The sequence below is a fragment of the Monodelphis domestica genome, chromosome 5, assembly GCF_027887165.1.
Source record: "Monodelphis domestica isolate mMonDom1 chromosome 5, mMonDom1.pri, whole genome shotgun sequence".
NCBI classification, from domain to species: Eukaryota; Metazoa; Chordata; class Mammalia; order Didelphimorphia; family Didelphidae; genus Monodelphis; species Monodelphis domestica.
In genome coordinates, this window is record NC_077231.1 from 119,707,063 (window position 1) to 119,728,219 (window position 21,157).

Below are 21,157 nucleotides of genomic sequence, written 5' to 3' on the forward strand. Positions count from 1 at the left end.
GACATGATGCAAGTAAAGATTCTCAGGGCCACTTGGTATACCTACCTAGCAACTAAGCATCATGAAAAATCATGTTATGATTTATTTCTTCATTGCTTCTCAGTATACTCAATATACTCTGCATATATGATGACATTAGGTTCTAGGAGCAGCAGAGAACTAATGAGAGTTCCTCATCTTTGGCAATGTTTCAAATAGATTACAACTGTTCCAGCATTCTGGGCTGTCTGGGACTCTACACAAGAGACATCCCTAGATAAAACCTCTAACCAACCATCCAAGCATAATATACCCAGAAGTTTCTTTAGCTTTCTAAGGCACTCTGCCTGGGTTCTTATAACAGTTGCTGGAACTTATTCCCCAAAACCAAAAACCTTAAACTGGTTTTGAACTTTTTGGTTGTTTTGTTGTTTCTCATTGCCATAAGTTGGTAACTAGACATCTAGGCTTTGAGAGCCAGGCCCAGAGAGGAGAAATTCTGGGTTCAAATCTGGGCAGACACTACCTAGCTATATGACTTGGGGCAAGTCACAACCCCCATTGCCTAGCCATGAAAACTCTTCTGCCTTGGAACCAATAAATAGTATTGCTTCTAAGATGGAAGATAAGAGTTTTTTTTAATTAAAAAAAACAAATTGGGGGTCAATAAGGGAGGCAGGAATGGGGACAGGAGACCCAGAAAATACTAGCATGAAGACAAAAGCTAAGAATAAAACTACACTTTTAAAGTTTTACACATTAGAACAGTCAGATCTTTGCAGGTACTCATTCCTTTTCCCATCTATGAACCTTTGCCTACCCTGTGATCATAAATAATCTTTTTATTGTCTAATACACATTTGCCACCAACTCATTAACATAATCCTTGGCCTGCTTCTCCTCACAGCACTCTTATCACCTTCACCAATTAATAAACTTGCTTTCATTTCAAATTCATGTGACGTCTCTTGGCATGGGAAACCCAATTTTACCTTGTCTGCCATTATCATAGAGGAGCCTCCATGGATGCCCAGGATGGGAGTGAGAGTCTGGGCAGAAATGAAATCAAGGATCTGAGCGATGGCTTCCTGGTCTGTGTCATCAGCAAACACCACACCTTGGATCTTGCGGTCCGACATGAGATCGCAGATACGAGTGATAATGCTCTTGGGGTCAGTCTCATTCATGGCTACCAGCTCTACACGAGGTACCACAGAGAGGTGGTGGAAATCATCTTTCTCGTGGGCATCCTTGATAGCCACCTCGTCTGAAGTGCCCACTAGGATGACGGCAATACCAATGCTGGGGTGACTCTTCTGAGCACGGGCCCTGGTGCCTGACACTGCTAAGACAGCCAGCACTAACCAGAACTTTGGAGAGTAGCACGCTGTCCTGGGCCTCATCTTCAACTCTTAGACTCCCTGAAAAGACATTGACAAACAGGGGAAAAAAAAGAAATTAAAAGAGTATCCTTTGCTGCATCATGTTCACTGTTAAAGTCACTGGCTCTTATCAGTCACATCTTATCTCATTTCACTAATCATCTACCCAAATGACTTCAGCCGGTCATATTTCTAGCCTTTGCTCCATTGAGGTAAGAAAAAAGAACATTCAAAATACGATTGTTCAAAGAATTTCATCACATGAGTTATCCCCATCAATAACTAACAAAAAGAGACATTTGGGCATAGGTAAGGCGGGCATACTCTACATAAAATTGCTCAGACTAACATCATTTTGCAGTAATATCATTAATACATGATAATCAAATCTTATCATTGTTTTGTATCCAAAATGTGACATCATTTGGACAATGGCCCAGTTACAAAAGTCATTGCACTGTCTATCCAACTTCCCCCTGTAACATCGTTTTGTTAATAGAGTATTTTTAAGGCACCATTTAATAGTGTTAGATAGGTGTGACCATAGTTGCAAAATGGTATCAGCAGGTGTCACATCTCTAAGAGTTCCTAACATTTCTACCTGACCTCCAACACTATCCTTGCAGTTCATCTCTGACAGCCCACTGGGCAAGGTAGAGGAGCAAAGAACTACAAAAATAAATATGATACACTCCCTCTTGGACCTTACCTATACAGGAATAGGGGAAGAAAATGATCTAAACTTTAAAAGTCACAGATAAATAACCTCCCCCCCCCATACACAGACATTTACTAACTCCTATTGGCTCTACCATGCTGCTTACTTTGCCAGCTAAGAAGTACTAAATTTATTAGGAAATACTTGAGAATTTCTTAATTGGTTATACTAACTTTTAATTTCAAAGAAATATTTAATCGAATTATTTTAAATGTTCTTCTATTGAAAGTCTTTATCAAAAGTTCCTTCTCTCTTCCTCTTCATTTCATATCATCCAGATACCCTCCATGACTATCTCCTTCTTCAACCCTGTCTCACATGAAGAAGTAGTCCTTCTTGAAAGGTTAACTACCCTATATACACAAGGGATTCTATTCCATGCCAACTTCTCCAACAGAAAAACCCTATATGATCCCCAGGTATTTATCTTTAATTTCTTCATGTTCATTGGTTGCTTCCCTACTGGCTATATCCACATCGATGTCTTTTTATTCTCAAAAACTCTCCTTTGATTCACTCATCCTCACTTATTGTCATCTCATATTTCTTCTCCCTTTTGTGGTCAAACTTCTTAAGTAGGTTATCTACAAGCAAAACCTCCAGTGTCTTCTTAATTGTCTACAGTTTGGCTTCTGAACTAACAATTAAACCAAAATTGACCAAAGTTACTGATGATCTCTTATTTACCAATTATAATAGCTTTTTTAAAAAATCCTTATCCTTCTTGACCTCTGTAGAGTCTTTGGCACTAGGAATCATCCTCTTCTCTCTAGGTTTCCTTGACACTAGATACTACTTTATCCTGGTTCTCCTCCTACTTGTCTGACAATTCCTTCTCAGTCTCCTATGCTGGGTTTTAATCTAGGTCATGCTCCCTAAAGGAAGTGTCCCCCTTCCCCTTGCTTTATGCTGGGCCCTCTTCTCTTCTCCTATACTATTCACTTGGTAATTTCATGACTCTTATCTACTTATCCAAACCTGACCTCTAAACTCTCCAACTATCTATTGAACATCTACAACCAGATGCTCCATAGATATCATAAACTCAATATATCCATAACTGAACCCATTATCTTTCTACCAAAAGCTTTCTCCCTACCATTCAGTTTCTCGATTGCTGTTATGAAAATCAATAAGTCACCTACACTCTCAACTCAGATGTCATCCTCAACTACTCCTCTCTTAATCTCAGATTCAATCTGTCTCCCAGGCCTGTCAATTTTACCTTTATAATATCTCTCATATATCCCCTTCTGTGACATAGCCACCATCTTGTTGCTGACCCTTATCATCTTGTGCTGGGACTATGACAATAGTTAATCTCTATGACTCAAGAATAGCCTACTCCAATCCATCCTCCATTCGGCTATCAAATTAAACTTCCTAAAATATGTATCTGAATATGTCATCTTCCTTCCCATCAACCTCAATTCAACAAACTCTAGTGGCTCTCTGTCACCTCCAAGAACAAATATAAAAACTTCTTTTTGGTAGTCAGCTCCCTTTTTATGCCTTTCTCCTCCCCATGAACTCTGAGGATCCAAAGATAATTGGCCTCCTTGATCTTCACACAATATACTACTTCTCCCATCTCCAGTCACTGGCTATGTCCATGCTTTGAATTCTCTCCCTCCTCATCTCCATGTCCTGACTTTGGTGTTTTACTTCAAAGCTCAGCTAAAATCCCACTTTCCATAAGAAATCTTTGCTGATTTCCCTTAATTCTAGTCCCTTCTATCTGATGATTATCTTCTACTTATCCTTTGTATAGCTCACATGTCCATACTTCTTTTCATCATGTTTCACCTTAGTCTGTGAGCTCATTGAAAGCAGAGACTATATTTCTTCTCCCCATCTCCAGTATTTAGCACAGTTCCTGAAACATTGTAAATACTTTAAAAAATGCTCATTGGCTGAATCCTATGTTGTGCTTCACAGATTTTATTTGTTTGGCATAAATGAGTATTATATTTTCTCAAAGCTACTTTCTCCATCTACTAAATAGTCATGTTGTTTGGGATTTTTTTCATATGATTAATGGTTTTCCTAATGCTGAACTATACTTCCAAAACTGGTATAAATCCAACTTGATTATAGTGAATAATTTTTTGATAGATCACTATAGTCTTTTTTGCCAGGATTTTATTTTAAATTGCTGAGTCAATGTTACAAATGATATTGGTCTTTAATTCTAATCTTTTGTTTTATTTTTCTCTGGTTTAAATAGTCAAACTTTTATATTTCTTACAAAAGCAGTTTGGAAGAATTTTCTTCTTTCTAAGTTTCCAAAGGTGAGGAATATAAACCAAAGAGTAGACATCATATTTTGCAGATAGCCAACATAAATATCCTGAGGAACTGGAGCAACCCTCAGGACCCAACCCAATAGTAGCTGATATGTAAACTTATCTGCTAGCAATACTGCATTTGTACATAAATTTGGTTATATAAATAGTATATAGAAACTAATGCTCTAAGGTACTGTGGAGTAATACTTATATTTCTTTTTCAGTAAATATTCCTTTGTAAATTATAAATGAAACTGAGGGAGGGATTATCTACTAGTGACTAACAACTGGTTGAAAGCATCCATAATGGAGGATCACTTTGATGATATTGGATAAAGATACCTCAACCATTCAGTTATATCCCATAGAACTATAAAAAAATTACATGTAATATGAGTTCAGATCATGATGATAGAAATCACTCCCTGTATCTCTCTTTCTCAGTGCTCCAGGCATTGTGGGCTAACTAAGCAGCTTGAAGGCCTTGGGATTTCGACTTGGGTATTTTTTGAGATATGTGAAATTTTTCTGTTCCCTTCCTTCATTTCCTTTTTTCATATGCTTCAATTTTATTAAAATTACATTTTTAAGAGCTGCTAATGGACTCCTGACTTGAGAGTTGATTTTATAATGGCAACCACAATATTTTATTAATATTACATTTAAAAATTCTTATTTTTATTTATTACAAGATGTTACTTATGACATTAACTAATAACAATAAGTAAAAGCTTCTGAGCATTCTTTTATTTCTTTGGGGTGTATTTTTGACTTCGTATTTTCATTTTTTATTTTGTTGTTTTGATTTTTATTCTTTTTAAGTAAATTAGCCAAACATTTATCAGTTTTCCAACTTTTCAAACAAGACAGCTTTTAGTTTTATTTATCAGTTCTTCAGCTTTTTTTGCATTGCAATTCATTTCTTCTCTAATTTTTTAATACTCTCTTTGTGATTTTTTGAGGATATTTGATTTTCTCACTTTTAAAAAATGCAAAATCAATTCATCTTTTTTGTCAGTACACATTTTCAAAGACCTAATTTTTCATCAAAGAACTACTTTAGCTAAATCCCAAAACTTTTGATATGTTGTCTCATCATTATAATTCTTTTTCACATAATCTGTTGTTATTATTAATGTTTACATAGCCTACTCCAGTCCATCCTCCATTCAGCTATCAAATTAAACTTCCTAAAATATGTATCTGAATATGTCATCTTCCTTCCCATCAACCTCAATTCAACAAACTCTAGTGGCTCTCTGTCACCTCCAAGAACAAATATAAAAACTTCTTTTTGGTAGTCAGCTCCCTTTTTATGCCTTTCTCCTCCCCATGAACTCTGAGGATCCAAAGATAATTGGCCTCCTTGATCTTCACACAATATACTACTTCTCCCATCTCCAGTCACTGGCTATGTCCATGCTTTGAATTCTCTCCCTCCTCTACCTTTTTCAAATTCAATAACTATGAATTTTGGATGCCTTATCATTTGGTACATAAGTATTTATTATTGATATTACAATATTGTCTGTGATTCCTTTAAGTATACTATAGGATTCATGTTTATCATCTAAGAAACAACCTAGATAATTATGGAGAGACAAGTCACTAGTTAGGTTGGCCATTTGGTGATAGAGATAGTGTTATATAAAATCAGTATCTCTATTTATTCAAAGAGAGGGTACAAACTAAGATCAGAACAAGGTGTCCCTGACTAAGGATCTAACTAGCCAACCCTTCCAGTCTTCAAGCTAACCTACCAGCTCCCTATTTCTACCTAGGTATTCCCCAAAAAGAGCTGGCTAAGATGCATATCTATGACCCTCAGTTGTTGGTTTGGTTGTGTTCAAAATTTTACTCCAAAACATTATGATTGCTCTCAAAATGGCTAAGTCCACCCCCAGTGGTTCTGAACTCTGAAGTAAAAACTTAAAGCCAAACTGACAGGATTTTAGACAAAACTTTCTGGAAAGTTGATAAAAACACAGCAGGGATACTCAGATCCTTTTCTAGATGTTCTCCAGTCAAAAAGAGAACCTCCAAAGATGATTTTAGGGTTTTTCCTTCTCCACAGACAGGCTGAGGTAGCCAAGCTCTAACAAACCAGCCTTTCCTCTTCCCTTCAGGACAGGAAGAGTCCTTCACTACCACAGGAAGTCACTCACTCTAACAGTTGCCCTTTCCAAACTGTTCCTTCTCTGCCCCCTGCCTGTTAAAATCCTTTCTCCAGAGTTCCTAGCATGTGCCTTAAAGACAACCTTCCACTTCTCTTAAATCTTATCCTTGTCTCTATCCTTTTCCCATTACACCCTACTATAATCAATCTTTATATACGTATTTTATGTGTGTGTGTGCCTTGGGTGCCTTATATATGGGTATTTTTTCAAAGGTACTTGGCACTGATCTTTCCTAACAATGGGGCCCGAACAATGTACTGTTCAAATTGGCATCATCCTTCACCCTTCTTCTTAAAGTTTTTGTAACTGCCTGGGTTTCTTGACATTGTACCGCAGTCTGTCCCCTAGAACAATTTCATGTTTATAAAATAATCACTGCCTTTTTCCAACAATGAACGACAACAAATCTCAATAAATTAAAAGAACACTGGATATGGAATCAGGAGACCAGGGTTCAAATCCAGCCTCTAAGTCTGGCTACCTTTTTGACTTGGGGCAAAAAAAAAAAAGAATCTTGCAGGGTGAGAATAGGAACAGGAAGTTGGAGAGAGAGTTTGTACAATCTCTAAAGAATCTTCCTACTATAACTCTACAATTCTATGATCCCTTTGCTGCTGAATCATGGGGGAAATAAGTAATGACTAGGTCTGTTCTAATCCTAAATTGTATGATTTGGTCATCTTTTCCTCATGTTTCATACTACTCTCCAAGAGTTCCTTGAATTTACTACATATCCATTAGGAATAATAGAATTCAAGACACTGAAAAATGTGGTCAGTTTTGTTATATGTTAGTAAGGTTGTTTTTGGATTGTTTTTTTTTTATTGCATTCAAAGAACAAATGGGACAATTCTATGAATTGGAGTCCAGAACTCAGAAGCAGGGATTCTTATATATGCAGTGAAAAAGAAAGGAAGTCCCTGGTGAATTGCTACTTAATATTTACTGTTCATTCAGAACATGCTGGGTACTGGACTTCCTAAAGACAGTTAAGAGCTTGGCAAAAGTCCTGACCAATGAGGGATAATGGATGAGTTAGAAGGAAAAAGGTAATTCCTCCCTGAAAACAGCAAAGGTCATTAATTATGTGGGAGGTAAATGGATGAAGAAGGAGAAGACAAATATCTGGAGGCATTCTGAAGCTGAAGAGTAACAAAATTTAATAAACTTCTGATCCAAAAACATTCTGGAATATAACCAATTTCAGCATTTCCAAATAGTAAAAATGCATAAACTATCTTGTTTTTATCTCAGGAAGAAGACAAGTAGATCAACTCAGAATAAGACAAGACCCACCACACATTATGAAAAGAAAAGTTATATATGTCTTTATTAGGCTTTTCCTCCTTATTTGGGGATTTGGTCTGGCTTGTTTTGATTTGGGGGGTCTCATCTTCTGGGTCAGTGCCTAACAAATAATGGACATCTAAGAAATGTTTGCTGACTAACTGATAGACTGAAAGAAATCAGAAACTAAAAGACTTCAGTAAAACTATCCTAAAGGTTGATGCCCTAGCCTGATAAAAGGAGAACCGGAGTTTAAATTTTCCTTGGAAAGTTTAAACACATGTAAAGAAAAATATTAAACAAACAGCTGTGGATAATAAGTATTCACCAAAAAGGACATGAACTTCTAGCTTCTAAGGACTGTGAACAAACAATTATAATCAATGATGACCTTTGCATTGGATTTCCCTTCAGAAAACAGGTTCTTTTACACAGAGCCAAAGTACAATGTGCTTTCACTAATAACTAACTTCAGTCCAGGGGTATTGTTGTCCTTTGATTAGAGTTAGAGAATGGACCTGTGACTTCATTTGTATTGTTGTGGGTGGTGGTTTTTGATTTCCAAGAGGAACAAAGACGTCATGGGGTGATGTCTTGACCATGAATTAGATTTAAGTAAGACATTCTAGATGAGGAAATTCCCTATACCACACAAGCCTCAGCCTTCTCTGCAGCTTAGAATCTTTTATTAAGAGTCTTATATTCTGTCTTAATGCCAGTTGTAAGTCAGAATAGCAAGGGCTAGACAAAGACAGTTAAGTGACTTGCTCAGTGTCACATACCTAGGAAATGTCTGAGTCCAGATTTGAACCCATGTCTTCCTAACTCCAGTATAGTTTAGAATCTTAAGAGATTTTCTTAGAGCCCTGAAAAGTTGTGACTTAGCCAGAAAGTTTTATAGCTAGGATTTGAACTCAGATCTCCCTATCTTCATATTAGCTCACTAACCTCTGCATCTTGCATCTCTATAGTCCTATGAGTACAAATCATTAGACCCCACCATTGTGAAAAATAGCCCTTTCTATGACAGTTTTTATTAACTTCACAATGCACTCGGCATTCTCCCACTCTGGTCTGCTATATTTTGTTCTCTTTAAACCATTGCTTGTGTTTCTTTTCTTTCTCATAATGTATTGCACTTTGGGGGTTCGACAGTTAGTTGTGACACTCAAAGAATAGGATCTAGCTTAACAAAGTAACTCTTTTATTCACAGAACACAGTAAAGCACATTACAAAGTAATACATTGTTGGTAACACTAGAGGCACAGAAATTGCGAACAAGATACTGCTATTCAGTGACTGCAAACTCATTTTCCAATGTCAGAAGAGGTTTTTTTTAGCTGAGGAAAGGAACATAGTGCAGGACAAACAATCAAGCAAGGAGACTCTCTCATTTGCCTATATGGTACAAAAGATAAATAAACCAGAAGGGAGAAAACCATATTTCTAATCTCAGGTCCATCATTAATGAATAATAGAACTTTGTCAGGTCACTGGTCCATTCTCAATCTAGCTTTTCTTCACTGTAAAATAGGAATTATAATAATTGTCCTACTTCCTGCATGTAATTTTCATAAATATAAAATGAGATTATGTGCCAATCAATCAGTATGCATTTATTAAGTGCCTACTGTGTGCTAGTCACTTAAAGACTATAAGCACAAGCATCAAATGTTCACTGCCTTCAAGGCACTTACATTCTATTCAGAGAAACAACAAAACAACGTAAATAGATACAAGTATTTCTGAAATATATGCAAAATAAATGCAATAGGGGAGGCACTACTTGCATTTGGAGAATCAGGAAAGGCCTTATAAAGAAATTGCCATTGGAACCAAACTACCAATTGGATAGAGAATAAAGAGACTGCTGTAAAAAAACAAATGCATTCTAGGAACTGAGAGCTGTATAAAGGCCTGGAGATGGCAGACTGAAAATTGAGGTGTGAAAGACAACATGAAGACCAGTTTTCCTGGCAGAATATATACAGGTTACCTACACAAACATGCCTTGGAAAGAAGATGTCAAACTTTAAGATATGTTTGGTGCATTACTGGTGGAGCTGTGAACGGAGCCAACCATTCTGGAGAACAATTTGAAACTTTGCCCAAAGGGCTAAAAACTATGTCTATCATTTGATCCTGTAATACCACTATTGAGTCTGTACACCAAAGAGATCATTAAAGACAAAAAATATATGCAAAATTATTTATAGTAGCTGCTTTGGTGGTAGAAAAGAATTAGAAATTGAGATGTCCACCAATTAGGGAATGGCTGAACAAATTGTGGTACGTGATAGTGATGAAATACTGTTGTATTCTAAGAAACAATGAACAGGATGATTTCAGAAAAAGCCGGAAAGGCTTACCTGAACTGATGCAGAGCAAAATAAGCAGAGCTGGGAGAACACTGAACACAATAACAGGAATATTATATGAGGATTACCTGTGAAAGACCTAGCTACTCTTAGCAATACAATGATCCAGGACAATTCTGAAGGATTGATGCCAAAGAATACTATCTGCCTCTGCAGAAAGAACTGTTGGAGTTGGAATGCAGATCAAAGCATACTATTTTTCACATTAGTTTATTTATAATTTTATTTTTGGAGTTTAGGCTTTATATGACTATTCTTTTACAATAATGACCAATATGGAAGTACGTTTTACATGATAATACATGTAGAACCCAGATCAAATTCCTTACCATCTCCAAGTTGGGGGAGAAATCATATGTTGAAGATGGTTATAATACATAATTGGGAAAACAAAACATTTTTGACAAAGAATAAATAAATTCATGGTATTCTATATATAGTTATCCCTTCCACATAGCATTTTTTTCCCATTGAGGTTTCAATATAGCATGGGTCAGCATAAGAAATTAAATGGGAATTTTAGGGAATTTTGAGAAAACCATAGATGATGTAAGTCTAAAAGGTGCCACAGAAAAAGTTTAGAGACTCAGAATGTATACTTAACCCAAAATTTATAAGATACTGTACCCTACACAAGAAAAAATTCAAATTTATTTTGTATGAAGGGACAGCCAAAAAGTTTTGCGTGGATTTTCTAGATGACAGGAGTGTCATGCCCTAACTCCCATAATGTGGAAAGGATAACTATATTATACAACTTAAAATTTGGTAACACCTTACACTTTTCAATTTAAGGTATTTTATACATATTGGGCAGATAGATAGTGTAATAGAAAAACTACTTAGCCTGGAATCCTGTGCTCAGATTTGGCCTGAGGTACTTACTAGCTTTGTGATGCTAGGTAAGTCATTTAAACCTGTTTGCTTTGATTTATTCATCTGTAAAATGAGCTGGAAAAAGAAATGGCAAACTACCCTAGTATCTTTGCCAAGAAAACCCCCAAAAGGGATCAGGAAGACTTGGACATTACTGAAAAATGACTGAATGATATACACATTAAGCAAATTATCTATTTATAGGCCCAGGAAGTATAAATATGGAGAAGGGCAAGACAAACTTTCAGGTAGTCTTACAAGGGTAGTAAGGTTCGTATGAAAATTTCTCGGATCTTTTTCTGGACAATTTAAGTTAAGGTGTATAGAAGAATAAAGCCAGTTCTCCAGAGTTTATACTTAGGATCTGTGGAAGAGGCATAAAGGAAAAGAGAATTTCCTTCATGCCTCTTCCACAGATCATAATATTAGATGCTGGGAGATAAAAGAGCCTGACTAATCCAGCCCTTCATTTTATTATTTTTTTTTATTTTTTAAAACCCTTACTTTCTGCCTTAGAATCAATATCATGTGTGGTTCCAAGTCAGAAGAATGGTAAGGGTTAAACAATGGAAGTTAAGTGGCTTGCCCAGGGTCCCGCAGCTACTAGGAAGTGTCTGAGGTCATATTTGAACCCAGGACCTTCCAACTCTAGGCCGGACTCTCAATCCACTGAACTACCCAGCTGTCCCACCCCTTCATTTTATAGATGAGAAAACTGGGGCCCAGAGAGGCTAGGTAGGATTACACAGATAATAAATGGCAGAAGCAGGATGGGAGAAAATATGCAAGAGGAAATGAACACAATTTAAAAGCAAAAGACAACTGTAAACTATTTTTAAAGCATTTGAATCAAAGAAAAAAACTTCATAAAACTCTCTAATCAAATCAACATATTCCCTAATTTTTGTGACTTTTAGAGGAAAATGGGGAAAATTGAAGATGGAGAGAAATGTATAAAAAAATACAGTTCAGAAAGAAGAAAAGAGACCATCTAGAGACCAAAGAATTGCAAAAGACCCAAGTCTCTCTCCAGATCAGAGATAGGCAAATCCTGGCCAGCATAATTTTTACATTTTTAAATAAAGTTTTATTATGTTTCAAAACATAAAACTATTTTTAGCTCAAGGTGCTTTACAAAAGCAAGACAGTAGGGCAGCTTTGGATCTCTAGATCACAACTTTTAAAAATAGTAGATGTTGAATATGAAGGAGCCCTAAATCATACCTTAAAGTATGAAATGAATTATATTTTGACAGGAAAAGACTTATTATTGTAGGGGTACTCCCTGAATAAACAGTCCTTATACAATTAAATCTTAAGCTCTACAATGTGAAAATCAGAATTAATCAAAAAAGGAAAAGAAAGAAAAATACATGCAATAAAATTGAAAAAAAATTAATTTTGAACTACTTAAACAAATAACTAAAGATCAAAAATAGAGAAGGAACAACACAATTAACACTAACAAAAACTATAATTTTATCCATAAGTTTAACTATTAATTTATCAGCACAAGGAGATAAAAAAAAAAACCCAACTTGTTTGTAGTGAGCAAGCATCTGACTTACTTGTTAAATGGAGAGAGATGGCAGACAGTCAACATTAGATTACATTTTCTTTAGAAAAATCTTACAAAAAAGAATAAGATAAGCAGTATCATCTTATGAAGCAGTAAGCAGAAAAAACAAACCCAGTTTTAAAGAAAACTGGCAACACTAAAAAATAACCATTTTTTCCAAAGACATTAAAAGGATGAAAATGGTAGGACTATAATCAGAAGGGAAAAGGAGAGGTTTGCACAAATTATTATAATAAGCTATTTCCTCTATCAAGGACACTGAAATCATCACACAAACCCTAACATCAAAGCTACACGTTATTACAAAAAGGAAGTAGATGTCACATTAAAATTAATGAATTAAAAAATGAATGAAGATAGGAAAAGCAGCTAGACTGGACTGGACCAAGTGGATATGCAAGAAATCTGTGCAGGAGATGCCAAAATTGTGAGGTTATAAAGGATGACGATATAAATGGTATATCACAAGAGGGGAAAAGGTTGGATTTTATTAATACTGAAACAAGATAACTGAGAAAATGTCAATAGCTACCAACCTGCTCACTGGTCTCTTCACAGCTCAACAACAAAAGTTTTATTCAACTATGTGCTACATCTCTATTATATAAACATTAACTAAAAATTGTGTAGAAATATGTAGAAAAAATATGTAGAAAACATAAGATCCATTTGAGTTTATTATTTGATGATAACCAAAAGAGTACTTGATTTGTCAGAACTAAAGACCTTCATATAGATGTTTTTTAAAATCAAGGTGTCAAAAAATATAAAAATAAAAAACAAAGTATCTCCTATTTTTGCATCAAAATCAAGCAAGAGAAATTATCCAATTTCAGTGACTATCATAAGAAATATGAAGTGAGGCATAAAACATAGAGAAGTGTGTTAATCAAAAATAGGTATCACTGTGATGGAGGAGATATAGCACAGAACTTGGGTCAAAGAAGGATCCTCCCTTTGTACTAATTCCCAGATACCATTGTGCTGGCTTCATTAAATTCCAACACACTGTAAAGCTGCCTGGAAGAACTCTGTAATCATTCAAAGAAATTTTAGTCTATCCACATAGAAAAGACTAAGTAGATAAGGACTTTCTATTGCCCAGATTTTCACATGCATTTTGATTAACACCCTCTAGAGCTGGTCCATTAGTCTGTATATCTATGAAAGAAAATTTAGATAGTCATTGAGTTGGACTCATATTTATCAGTTAAAGGAAAGAGGGCTAAATTGCCTTTAAGAAATTTCTATGCTTTTTTATTCGTCTCAAGCTTCCCATGAGAGCAAAAGCCCATCTTTTCAATACTGCCATTTGGCAACAGAAAGTGGAATATGGCTTTCTCCAAAAAACTAACAATAAGTATATTCTCTTCTCATTATTATACTCTATTACCAAAGAACAATAAAGAGGCAGACTGTTCCATGCAACCAATGTAGAACTCCCCAAAACAAGGGTAAAAGACATCACTAAGGAATTGTATGATAGTAAGAGAAGGGAGCCTGTTAATGTAATGAGGATGAAACTTGGCAGGCAGATTGCAAGGGAATTTCATTGGTACCCTTGTCAGGAGAAAGCAAGAATGCCTGCAAAACATATATCCTTGTGGAAAACTAATTGAAACACGGACAAGTCACACAGGATAGCCAGACTTGGATAGACTGAAATTTATGTTGTATTAACTCAAAGCAAAGAGATCACAGATACATTTGAACACTTATATGTGCATACATTAATGCATGTTATGTTATATTAATTCATTATATATGGGTATAAATATATAGTCCTGTGTGGATTACTTGAGACAATGTATAAGAATTAAATCTATGATTTTATAAATATCAAAATTGTTTACATATTTAATATTTGACATGCCATCTTTGGCTATAGTCACATATTTACATGATTTGTTGAGACCACAAGATTTTGACACAAACCCACAATTTTCTCACAATTATTATGCACAGAATAATCACCATAACTTATCTGTTTGTTTTTATATGATATGTATTTGCAAATTATTCCCATTCTTTGAAAATAAGTAAATTAAAAATATAAAGTGACCTCAACAAAAAATACATCGAATATTTCACATCTAACATATTGCCCATCTTACAACAATGACTAAAATGGAAGTATGCTTTGCAAGATAATACAATATGGCCCAGATCAAATTGCATACCATTCCTGAGGGGGGAAGGGAAGAGAGAAAGAGAGGAGGTATGAATCTAATAATTTTGGAAAATTATGCTGAAAATTATCACATGTAACTAGGAAAAATAAAATATCTTTGAATTTAAAAAATAAATAAACTAGCATAAATATTTTTAAAATCAAGTATTACCCACCTCTTTATTTTTTAATTAATAGAAATCTATTTTCCTTCCCTTCTATTCCACACCCCACTGAAAAATCAATGAAAGGGAAAAAATGTATTGTAACAAATATGTATAATCAAGCAAAACAAATCCCCTATATACACAAAAATATGTTTCATTCCATACAGTAAATCCATTGCCTCTCTGTAAGGAAGAGTATGTTTCATAATTGATCCACTAGAATAATGAATAGTCACTGAATTGAACACAATTCTTAGAGATTTCAAAGTTGTTTTGACAGTGTTGATGTTGTATAAATTGCTCTCCTGGTTCTGCTCATCCTTATAAAAGTCATCAAAATTCTTCATCTAAAAATATTTATATTTTAAATTGTTCTATTTCGCTTAACTTTACACTGCATCAATTGACATGTCTTTCTAAGTATTTTTAAATCATCAATTTCCTCATTTCTTACAGCAAAATAATATCCCAAAATATTCATAAACCACAACTTATTCAGTCATTTCTCAATTAGAGGACAGCCTCTTAGTTCTACTTTTTTGCCACCAGGAAAAAAAAAACTGCTATAAAAATTTTTATAGCGAGAAGATATTTCCTGATTTCTGTGATCTCTTTTGGATGTAAGTGGTATTTGTAGGCCTAACGGCACACACTGTTGAGGAATACTTTGTGTATAATTTCAAATTGTTTTCCAGAATGTTTGTGCCTACTGACAGATTCACTAACTATACATTAATGTGTCTGTTTTCCTACATACCATCCAATATAGAACGTTTTTTCTTTCTTGTCATCTTTGCCACTCTGGGGTATGTGAAGGAGAATTCAAAACTTGCTTTAAATTCATTTCTCTAATTAATCGTAATTTAGAGCAGAGTGTCTTAGCCAGAGTGTCTTCTCTTGAAGAATGGATATAGTAAGTATAAACAAACCATTTTTCCAAGTCTACTCTTGATTATAGTCTGTAGATTTTCAATGAGTTTAAATCAAAAGAATTCCTAAGCCTCTGAAACATGTTTATCTCCAACTCTTAGAAAAGTTTAATTTTTTTTGTGACATGTGACATGATTCAATGTCATGTTAAGATATTCCATCTCAGTTTGGGAGTTTTGATAATTCAGAACAATTTTGCTTGTTAAAATAACAAGCAATAAACAATAATGGCATATTTACCAGAGTTCATCATTCTTCCAATGGAGATAAGCCTCCATTCTTAGAAAAAGCTTATTTATAATCCTAAAATAATTATTTTGGGTGAATATTTTATATTCTAATGAAGATGCTTGGATTTCATAGGTTATCCTGGATTTCTTCTTACGATGGTTTTGACATAACTTTGAATGATAAAGAGTTCATAAAAAATTTTTTTCTCCAATTTTTAGGACTTTAATCTTTGTATTAGTTTACCCAGGAAATTTTTTTTCCATAGAAATAGCTCACAACTGTTTTTCCTGGTCTTCTTATTATTCTTCCCACTTCAAGAAGCTCATGATACAATGTATAGAAATCAATATCAGTCTCTCTAGCTTCCAGATTTGTCAAAAGATATGATTTTGAGGATTAATTCAGTAGTTTTGCAATAATAGGTTGTCAGTTCTTGGCATTATTATCTTCATTTTCCTTTATATTTTGATGTGGCTTTACTCAGTTTCACTGTCAGCTTGAATGATCCTTGAAATGCTTGATTTCCCCACATTAGCAGTCACTACAATATCTCCAATAGTCACTGATGTATCCTCTTTAAAAGCGAGAACTTTTGCATGTTTCCTTGGATTAATATATATTTTTAAAACCACAGAATTAATGAAATAGGAAATAAAAACAATGAAATATATGGTATGAAATATAGCACACAATTTACAGAGTGCTAACTAAAGGTAGAGAAACTAAGTCAATATTGTTTCATTTTACACCTTATATGTGTGTCTGTGTGTAGATATGGACATACAAAGAAATATATATATTTATAAATTTATCTACATGTGATAGGTTCCCTACACTGATGAAATTACAGCTCTTCAGGGTATTTTGCTTTTTAAAATATGCATATTAGCCATACTGTTTCAGAGCACTTGGACTTAATATCAAGTCTAAGGGCAATATAATGACCCCTAAGGCTCATGTGGTTTCCTCTTCTTCAACTTTAGGGAGTTTATTTTAGACAATATGAGTTCAGGAAAAATTGCACCAAGTCATTTGGAAAACTCCTAAAATTTATGCAGAAGCTAGGGAACTCTATGCCAAATTTTATATCTATCTCTAGTTAACCTCTGGCCTCTACATAGTTGAAGCAAATTTGAGTTTATCAAAAAAGATTGGATGATGAAAAAAAATCCTATTAGAGTCCTTGAGGGTAGAATGATTCTAGGAGAAGTTGGAGGGGAAATGGACCATTTATTGGGAATTTTTCTTTGATCCTTGAGAAGGTGGGTATACTTGTGTCGTCATTTTGTGTCTTCTGTTCTTAAATATGACTAGAGCTGATGGCCATGCTTAGTATTTCTCTTCTCTTTCCCAGTTAAGTTCTACTTTCTCTTTCTCCTATTCGTTCTTATGGGAGCTACTGATTCTTGGCTCATTTCTATTTAACCTTCTCTTTCCTATATGCTTTCAAATCCTAGAATTGCTATAATTCTAGATCTAAAATAGTTCCTCCCTTTCACAAAAATTACCTAACGCATGACCAAGTCCATTACACAATAGCTTTGAATGATTCAAGGGGATGTACAGGACTTGCTAGGATACTAATATTCAGCTAAAAGGTGTTCTTAACTACCATTCTTAAATGGGCAAGATAATCGTTGTAGCTCTACTGTTTTCCTGAAAATTTTCATATCCTCTGAGATTTTGTTTATAAATCAAGGCTACTCAGAAACTCAAGAAACTCAAATCCACTAAAACTCAACATAAATCCAGAATGGTCCTCCAAAGATACAAATCAATGAGAAAAGTAAAACTAGCCCTGGAAGACTGACATAGAAACTGTACCATTTGTGATAGCCTATTCTCTCAACTAGTCCTGGATTTGGTTATTAAAAATGCTAATATCTAAAGTTACATTTTATCACAAGAGTACACAAAAGTATTTCATATCCTTACAGAATTCTAGCATTAAAAGAGGCCCTAAAGGTCATCTCATCTATTACTATCCTCATTTTATAAAAAGGTCATCATTTAAAGGCTCAGCTAGGTGGCAGAGTGGCTCCTAGAGTCAAGAAAACTCATCTTCCTGAATTCAAATCTGACTTCAGACACTTACTCGCTATGTGAACCTGGCTGGGGCACTTAACCCTCTTTGCCTCAGTTTTTCATCTTTAAAATAACCTAGAGAAGGAAATGGCAAACCATTCCTGTAATTCCAATATTTTTGCCAAGAAAATCCCAAATGGAGTCACAAAAAAGTTGAACACGATTGAAAACAATGGAACAAAAGCAATTTTTCAAAGAAGCTACTTAAAAGGCAGAAGACCTATGTTTGAATTATGGCTTTGCAAGTTACAAGTTGCATAACTAGATCTCTCTGATCTTCAATTACTTCATTTATAAAATGAAGAAAATGATTCTGGATTACCCACCTCACAAATGCTTTTTTATGTTAAAGTACTATATAAAAAATACCAAAATGAGTAAAAGGGGGCAAATAGGTGGCTCAGTGGGTAGAGAGCCAGGCAGAGAGATGGGAAGTCCTAGGTTCAAATGTGGTCTCAGATACTTTCTGGTTATATGATCCTGGACAAGCCATTTAACACCCATTGCTAGCCTTTGCCATTCTTCTGCCTTGGAACTAATACACAGTATTGATTCTAAGACAAAAGTTAAGAGTGTTTAAATAAAAATTTAAATTTAAAAATGAGTTGTTAATTGGATTTTCACAGATTACATCTATTATAACCCAACAATAAGGTTAAAGAAATATTTTGCATGAGAAGATAATACTGCAAGTTTAGAATACATAATAAATATATAAATGCATATATGTATTATGTATGTAATTGAATTTAGATTCTTCTCTAAAACCCTAGAAATGCCTAAAATTTAAAAGAAGGAATAAGAAAATATTTATTAAACAATTTGCGACTCCTCTAAAGAAAGGAATAGCATGAGGAGATAGCAGTAATAGAGCTATAATTCATCTAACTCTTTTATATTTTCCTTTTAATGCTTTCTTGAAAATAAATATGATATCCCAGGCTCTTACCAGGGTTAAGATGGGACAATAAACTTGTAATGATAGAAGACTCACTTCCTATCTTGAATACTAAAGCTAGAACAAATGATTTCAACTGTTAGAACTCCATGAATATCAATGAGTAGACAGACCAGTATCACACTGTCCACTGCCAGCATATAAATGGCAGGGCACAGACAGCTTGGCACAGCCTGCTCCTTCTTTTTTCATGACCCACTGAAGCTGAATGAAGGACAATCACTGACTTGCTAGGGCCTGGCCTTGCCAGCAATTTCATGGCAAAGGTCCCTACTGCCAGACACATGGTGCAAGATCAGGGCAGCCCTGAGTTGCCCATTTCAAATTAGGTTCTGACATTAGAAACCCAGAATTTTATCTCTTCACGTATACATTTAAATCATTCTCCTCTAATAGCTAATCAATGAAAGCAATCAAAAGAGCTTATAGTCTAATTTTAAGACAAGATAATACATAGATATATGTGTGTGTGCATGTATGTACGGAGACAGGGAGAAAGATAAATAACTATTGAGGGCAATAATAGGCATGTAAAATGAATGTAGAGTGCTATGGGGATTTGGAAAGACACAGATCACAGTGAGCTAAGATAGTCAGGGAAAGTTTCACAAAGTAGATATCCCTTGAGTTGGGATGTGAAGGAAAAGGGAGGAAGACATCCCAGGTTGGGTAATTTAGTAAAATCACAAAGATAATAAGACCCAAAGTATATTATATACATAAAATTATGTATAACATGTGTATAATAGTACATGAACAGTAGATAGTAGTTAAGGGAAAATTTCATTGTCCTGACACTTGTCAAAGCTCTCTACAAAAGGATGAGCAGATGATGATTTTCTGGTTTGCTTTAATGATAGTCTTATCCTTCAAAAGGTGAAGGAACCAGTGAAAGGAACGTCTATCCTGCATCTACCACACACTAACAAGGAAGAATTAGTTGCTGTGGAGGAAATGATGATTAGGACGATGTGGTGTGACCCTTCCATCTTAAGATTTGAGACTGGGCATAATTTGACATGCAGCCTTGATTTGAGAGTCCATAGAAAGAATAGACAGCATCATATGAACTAAAATTATATGAGACAATAGCCTAGAAATCACGAAAATATCTAACAAATGAAATTCTGAACACATAAAAAAAGAAACCATTTTGGTGAAGAGGAAAAGAAGTTGTTAAAAGAAACTGATGTGAATGCAAAGCAGACTTACCGACCAACTTACATTTTTAAAAGAAGCATACAAAAAGGTACAACTATGCCACTCCATGCCAATATAGTTAAATAAGTTATTTCAATATCTATAATATACTTCCTTTTAACCAACAGAGTAACAACAACAATAGCATTTAAATAGGGTTTTAAAGATTGAAAAATTATTTACATATGTTGTGTTATTTGATCCTTGCAACAATCCTTGATAGGTAAATGCTGTAGTATCCTCATTTTTCACATGAGAATACTAAGGCTAAAAACATTGCAACTTATGTAGAGTCACATAGCCTATTAAGTGTAGGACAATTATAAGGTAGGATTTGAAATCAAGGAATTCTCTTCTCCAATTAGCACTACCAAACATCACTAGTTCTGTCAAGGATACTACCTTTGTAATCATTCTTCCAGGACTGAAATCTCTATTTTTCTCTCATTCACTCCACATATCCCATTAGGTATCACTTGTTGTCATTTCTACCTCTGCAACTGAATCGTGTGACCAAAACTCTCCTCAAACAGGTACCACTTCATATCCTCATCACCCCTGTCCTGGACTACTACCATGACTTCCTAACTAATTTTCCTATCTTACGTCATTGTCTTCTTCTATCGTCCATCCTCTGCACAGCTGAGAGATCATGTACCTTAAGCATAGCTACAACCAGGTCATTCTCCTGCTTAATAAACTCCCGTGACTGCCAGTGGTCACTAGGATCAAATATAAAGTCCTGTGTTGG

At 34.9% G+C, this 21,157-nt stretch overlaps 1 protein-coding gene across 6 annotated transcripts in view; it reads right to left on the minus strand.

Annotated features, from left to right (window-relative positions):
* GRIN2B (glutamate ionotropic receptor NMDA type subunit 2B) overlaps window positions 1-21,157 on the minus strand; it is a 641,083-nt gene that overhangs the window by 464,974 nt on the left and 154,952 nt on the right. For all 6 annotated transcript variants that reach the window (XM_056799173.1, XM_056799172.1, XM_056799176.1 and 3 more), the window contains one exon: window positions 972-1,400. In XM_056799173.1, coding sequence (XP_056655151.1) covers window positions 972-1,382 — 411 coding nt within the window. In that variant the 5' untranslated portion in view covers window positions 1,383-1,400. The remainder of the gene's footprint in view (window positions 1-971; window positions 1,401-21,157) is intronic.